The 6,761-nt window shown below is 37.6% G+C and overlaps 1 protein-coding gene across 2 annotated transcripts in view; it reads left to right on the forward strand.

The window, feature by feature from the left end:
• The window catches only part of LOC113138026 (SHC-transforming protein 4), an 11,811-nt gene extending 5,375 nt beyond the window's left edge, over positions 1-6,436 (forward strand). Inside the window, exons 7-14 of one of the 2 annotated variants that reach the window (XR_004463016.1) lie at positions 1,027-1,078; positions 1,192-1,318; positions 1,831-2,020; positions 2,623-2,695; positions 3,489-3,576; positions 3,673-3,820; positions 3,928-5,145; positions 6,191-6,436. Coding sequence is in view for 1 of the 2 variants with exons in the window: in XM_026320137.1 (XP_026175922.1) it covers positions 1,027-1,078; positions 1,192-1,318; positions 1,831-2,020; positions 2,623-2,695; positions 3,489-3,576; positions 3,673-3,820; positions 3,928-4,056 (807 nt within the window). In the remaining variant the exon portion in view is untranslated. Of the gene's footprint in view, positions 1-1,026; positions 1,079-1,191; positions 1,319-1,830; positions 2,021-2,622; positions 2,696-3,488; positions 3,577-3,672; positions 3,821-3,927; positions 5,389-6,190 lie in introns of those variants that run through there. The other variant, XM_026320137.1, reaches the window with a different exon arrangement.
• Positions 6,437-6,761: the final 325 nt, after the last annotated feature.

Below are 6,761 nucleotides of genomic sequence, written 5' to 3' on the forward strand. Positions count from 1 at the left end.
TAGTAAGAAGTAAGAAAAATGACCTCCCTGTTTCAGTTTGATATTCCTGTGTTTTCGAGTCATTTCCCAATATTGCATTTTATGAACTGATTAGATTGGTAATTACTCAATTTCACATGTTGTTTACTACTGGAAAATGATTTTAAGAACATCACACAAATAATTGTGCATCTTTTTTTTTTTTTTTACATCCTCTGTTGTTTCACACTAAGAACCTGTATTGTTTCAGACTACATTATTGCCTGTCGTCTGAATGTCTCTGGACACAACACTTAATCTTTAAAAAAATATAACTTCAACTGCTTCACTATCAAGAGCTCTTTTGGTTAGCACCCATGAACTCAGCTCAAACAGTCAATAAACAGTCAATAAACATGCTGGGTTCCCAGTGTTATATTTCATTGTAATACTGTGAGGTTGCACTGGCCAAAGATTAGTGAGAACAGGACAGAGGTTTCTGTCTAGACAAAGCTATGGATGGGATTATTGCTCACTGTTTAATTAATTAGCTAAATAATCTTGTAGTGTGCTCTAAGCCTCGACTTACTTGGCTTGGACACATGGAAGATAGTAGGAGGAATTAAACTCCATCTGCCACAGGGACTTTATAGTCAGCTGACTCTGCTCATATATCAGTCTCAGAGAACCACTGATAGGGAGCAGGTTAATTAAACAGAGATTACAATTAGCTGAAAATGTCTGCAGCGTTTTCAGTGATTGAATGTGCTTCCAGCACAGTATGAATCATGTGGTAAAAATATTGAACAAAGATTAGCATCAATTATTGCTTTTGTCCTTTTTATTGCACTGACCAATGGGAAGAAGCACCGCAATCATACAAGATTATGTTGAACTCTGAACTGAAAAGAAAAGAGCATGCAGATGTTTTAAAGAAGGATTACACAATACATACATGCGCTTCATAGAGGTACGAGACGTGAATACAGACATGAGGTGTGTCTAATAGGTTATGTTAATGTAATATTATGCATGCTTGATGTTATTTTTCTCTGAATTTATTTACAGGACATGGCGGACTACATTGCCTATGTTGCCAAGGACCCTGCCAGTCAGAGAGGTAAGGAACAGCTTAGTGGTCTTCTCAAAGTTTGTCATTACGACGAAAGAGGTTTCCTAGCTTCTTTTTGTAAACAGAACCTTATTATTATCTCTTTATCATCTCTCTCTCAGCATGCCACATCCTGGAGTGTCCTGAGGGTCGGGCCAGCGAGGTCATCAACAGCATCGGTCAGGCCTTTGAGACTCGCTTCCACCAAATGCTCAGCCACACGCCGTCATTCCTCTCCACCAATGCCAGGTTTATCATTCTGTCTTACTGATGTGGCACACATCCTGTTTTTATATACTGCACATTTCACCCATCTACATCAGAAGTGCAGTTTAGCAATGTCTTACTCTACATACAGTAGGACAACTCTTCCTTTAACTGGTTTTTAGTAATAGCTGGGTTTTCTCAAGCATCAATCTAAATCTTTGGCATTTAATTCAGGTTAGCTTGTTATTTTGTGATGAGCTGAAAAATTACTTGATTATTTAAATAGCTGAGAAATTATAGTTTTCACAAATACCTGACTTTTTAATCGACATAATGATTTAATGATTGTATAGCACTTTGTGTGTGCAAAGCTCACCAGAGCTGTTTTATTTCTTTTGACAAATACAAGGAATCTATGCTTTTGAACTATGTGTTTCTATCTTTGAATGTATGCTTTTGTTTAATGTGTGTATGTATATACATGTGTAATAGATTAACAATAGTCATGTAACAACTTCTGCACAGTGAGGTGAATATTGTATGACTGTCTGCAGGTCAGCAGTGAGAATCTGTCACAAATGGAGGCCAGAGGAGACGATAATGGACCAAAAAGCCAAGCCTGAAGGTGAAGTCAGTGAGCACCATGACTACTATAATGTGACCCCAGGCAAGACGCCACCCCCTGGTGGAAAAGAGGACCTGCGAATCATTGAGGAGAGCACACAGGATGCTGACATACAGGGGGTGAGCGTTAATGCAGAAATAAATTAAATGAAAGCAGTTGATTAAATGCTGTAATAAACTAGTGGGTGAATGTTGCCCACTGTTTATTTACTCTGCAATACTGGAGTTTTGTGTTTTACAGTAGTGTCATATCTATGGCTTTATGTCTGTGTAGTTGGAAGTGACAAACTTTGCACTTCAGTTTAAAATAGTTATATAATTATAATTAAATATGACACAGATGAGCACACACATTATACACAGACATTTTACAGGCTGTTTATCCTGGTGATGTTTGTTCACACAAACACACCTCAGAACAGCCATGTACTACAACATTTTATCTGCTGGCCACTGAGCCGAAGCAGTTGAGCTTTAATGCTGCTTAAAGGCAGCAGTGGTTAGTAGCTCATTTCCCATGGTTAACAATAACCACTGCTTCCGTAATGTAACTTCACCCTAACCTCAAACCAAGTCAAGACCCTAAAATTCATTGGTTTTCATGCTGAGCCCCAGGTACCCACAGTTTGAATGTGTAAATAGGTTTCAGTTTCCACAATATGAACAATACCAAGCACACAGACCTCTGTCTCATGTGTATGACTCATCTATTACTGTTGCAGCTTTGTTCGCCTCAGGCTGTTTCACTGTATGAAAACTGCTCCATCACAGAAGAAACCATAGCTCCGCCTGCAGGTAAAACACATCAATACACTCCCAGTGCACATTAAAATGGTTCAGTAGTATACACTGTCTACTATAGCTATGTATGTATATATCTTTATGCATGTATATAACAACACCTTTGAGTGTTTGTCTCTGGCTATGTGCCTGAGAAAGCATAGTTTAATCTAAATTATGGTTAATTATAGTTTATTTTGACTAAGGTTACAATTATTAAACCGCATTTTACTTTATTCCCATCTGTGCTGTGCAATTTAAATTGAAACATGGTTCAGTAAAACTCAGTTTGGTGGTTTAAAGGGACATTAGTTGGAACCACAACAGAAAAACCATATAGGCCAGAATAAATGACTTCCAGATTGAAACAATCACTGACAAAAGCCATCACCCTGAATCCTGCAGCATTGTATAAAGAAAACAGGGTTTTAAAAACTAGGGCTGGAGAAGGAGAAAGGATGGCGCCAACAAGCTTTTTGCTTATTCTCATTTTTTATGACCACGACCACATTTCTGTTTAGTTATACATTTTGTGAACATGAAGCACCTTAAACATTCAGAATTCAAGTTGAATAACTTGGTCTACCCTTATATCTTCAGACAGCACACTTTGTTCTGTTAAAATCCAGACATTTAAACACATCTACTCTCCTCTGTAAGGTTAACCACAAATCTGACTTTCTGGAGTGCAGCCCATTTATTTAACACAAAAATAAAATAAATAAACCACAGTAGTTTTGGTTTTAAAGTTGGTTGGAGCTACCCACCTATAAGTTATTGTGTTCCCCCTCTGTCATATCTCCATCAGAATCTCAGGCCAGTGCTGGACAAAGTGCTCCTCTCTATGAGCTGCAGATCCAGGATCTAATCCAAGATGAAGGCTGGTTTCATGGCCGGTGTGTAATCAACATCCTGGGCCATGAGTGAATTACCTCCTTTAATGTGTCTCTCTCCCTCTACCTTTCTCAGTTACTTTGTGTTCTTCATCCCAGGTTGGGAAGAAGGCAGGCTGAGGCACTTCTCATGAGCAGTGGGGATTTCCTGGTGAGAGAGAGCAGTTCTGCCTCTGGTCAGTATGTGCTGAGCGGCATGGAGGGAGCTACTGTGCGACACCTACTGCTTGTTGATCCACATGGACAGGTAAAGGTGTGGTGTTTGATTAGATAGATGCAGTACATGCATGGGGAGAGCGGAATGACGGTTTGCTTCATTATTTAAACCTTTTGGATGTGTTTTTGTGTGACCAGGTGCGGACCCGTGATCAGGTGTTTCTGAGTGTTGGTCACCTGGTGCGTTTCCACATGGAGAACCAGATGCCTATCATTTCTGGAAGCAGTGAACTGCATCTGAAACAGCCAATCTTACAAAGTCACTAGCTCACATTTATAGACTGACACATGTACACTTTAGCTTTCAGCAGTGGTTCTCAGCAAAAAAAAAAAAAAAAAAAAAAAATCTTTTAGCTTCTTTTTAAATTTTTACATTAACCAGGTCCTGACACCACTTCCCAGAGTATTATGTCATTTGGAAAATAATGTACTCTACATTCTGTATATGTGCAGCATATTGTTTTCTTAGCATATGAGTAGTTCTCACATTTGTGCACATCGTGCCTCGCCCTGTGCTGAGAACAGCCGCTGACCTGCAGAACATCCTGTCTCTCTCTCTCTCTCAGGCTGAATTTGCTGGTGTTTACTCAAAGTCTAAGCACAATAACTGGTGTGAGGAGGAAATTACCAGAATCTTGGCAGACTTTCAGAATCATTTTTACATGCTAAATTTGTCTCATGTTCAATTGTCTGGCTTTGTTATTGTTTTATATGCCCATTTCCCGTGCTTGACTTTTGAAAATAACTTTTCATCCCACGTTTTTGTTACATTCTAAATATAGAAATCAAAATGTTCTGTGTAACTCGACTTTATAGAAACATATTTACAGTTTAGTCTTAGATGTTTTGGCAAAATGCAAATAGTAATGCTTATGTTCCCCATTAGGTGTGATAAAATGCATCTTTGCTTTTTTACAGACTGGATAACTGGACATTGTTGGTAATGTTTTTCTTTTTAATTCTCCAAGCACAAAAACAGAGTTCTATTGCTTCTTATTTCTATGGGCGACACATGGTAAGTGAAGACATCCCCTTATTCTGATTCTGAGGTTGTTACATTTTCCACCTACAGCCACAGGCTGGCTATTTATCTTACATTTTAGCAAGCAAAGTACATGTGAAAACATTCATATAAAAACATGTACAGTATATGTGTAACTGAGAGATAAAGGTGTTATTGGTTCTTTTATTTTGGCGAAGGCCACATTGGTATTTCCTCTAGTGCCTCTAGCCAATCAGAGTGCCCAGTGCAAGGTACGGCAGAAAGAAGATGAAGAGTGGATTGATTTCTAGTTTTATTTTATATTTGCTGTCTGCTCAATGTGATCAAGGACACAGGGAGTCAAGTGCCTTCTGGTAAGATTCTTATGAGCTTATGAGCAATATTATTTCAGACTTAACAAAAATGACAAGTCCACCAATAATCGAAGGGAAAAGGGCATAAATTTTAAAAATCAAAATTGAATTACACTGTTAAAAATATTTTACTTACACAGTTGCACATTCTGTAATATATAAAAAAGGTTTTATAAATTTGTAAAAACCTTAATATACATGTGCATGATGAAAATGCAAAATTGGCATAATTCCTTTAGATTTAAATTTAATTCAGGCACCTTTGTAAAATATAATAACTTCAGAAAGGCTACTCTAAATAAATATGTCCGTGCCTAAAATGCAAATTTTCTGTTTATCTTAAATAGTTTTATCAATTTATTATACATTTCTACTACTTTATATATTTGATTTTACAAATCTTAACTAATTACTCCTGTTTCTCATGATCATTAAGAATGGAAAATTCTCTAGACCTGCAACAGTCAGGCAATTATTCATTAGAAGATTTTTCTGTATTTTTTAAATATATACATCAATTATCTTCTAACCAGCCTGTACTTTTTTCTGCTATTTTGTGGGCAGAGATAATCAACATGGACATAAATGAATAAACTTATTACCTTGATTCTTTAAGCCACAAGATGGTGCTCACAGTCTTTAACAAGAGCTCTTTCCCCTCTAGTGTACACCAAGCTATGTTTTCTTGACCGGTCAAATACTTTTAGCTAGACTTTTAAAATTCTCCATTTCCTTATGAAGTCATTGCATTTCTCCTTAACATTATTTATGTTAAATCTATTTCTGTAACATGTTCAGGGTGAAAGATGGCAAGTACATTTATGCTCAAACCCCTGGCTCACTTCAATGACATCCTGTATTTCGCTGGTTATTTCAGTGCTCTTGGAACAGATGTGTGTCTGAACGAACAGTGAAAATGAATGGTACTAAACAGCCAATAACTGCTGCAACACTTTCCCCTCAGTTTTCAGCAGCCTGTCACTTGCAGATATTGCTGAAGTAGAAGATGACTATGTGCTGAAAGTATGCAGCTGACTGTTTTCAGGCTGTGGCCTTCGTCGTCCTCTGAGAGAGGCTTGGAGGGTCTCGCCCACATTAATCACCCTCGGCACAGCTTGTTAGGCTGAGATCAGGGAACCACTGGCAGCTGATGAGGAAAGAAGCAGCTCTGCTATGGACCGATACAAAGAAGGGTAAATACAGGGTATCTAGAGAAAAACAACTCTTAAGGCTTTTCTGTTCAGATAATACTGTCAGATGTAATTACAGAACTAGCTTTTGGGGTGTCAAAAAGCAGCTTTTAGTGTGCTATTAACATGTAACAAACATAACAAATCTTATCTCTTCTCTTTCCTACACACTTTTTGCACAACTTAAATATGACAATGATATCTGCATCTTATCTGATTCAGTCAGTAAACAGAGACTGAAAGTATATGGTCCCTCATTAAAATCAGATATAACTATCTTGTATTAACATCAAAGGTATCATAACTATCATAACTGTAAAATTAAGTAATTTTATAACCAACTGCTTGTATTACATCCCTCTGGATTTTCTGAGTCACATGGACCTCGCCCAAAACAACTCACCAAGAACAACAATGACCTAGTGT

This window comes from Mastacembelus armatus, chromosome 3, assembly GCF_900324485.2.
Source record: "Mastacembelus armatus chromosome 3, fMasArm1.2, whole genome shotgun sequence".
Taxonomy (NCBI): Eukaryota; Metazoa; Chordata; class Actinopteri; order Synbranchiformes; family Mastacembelidae; genus Mastacembelus; species Mastacembelus armatus.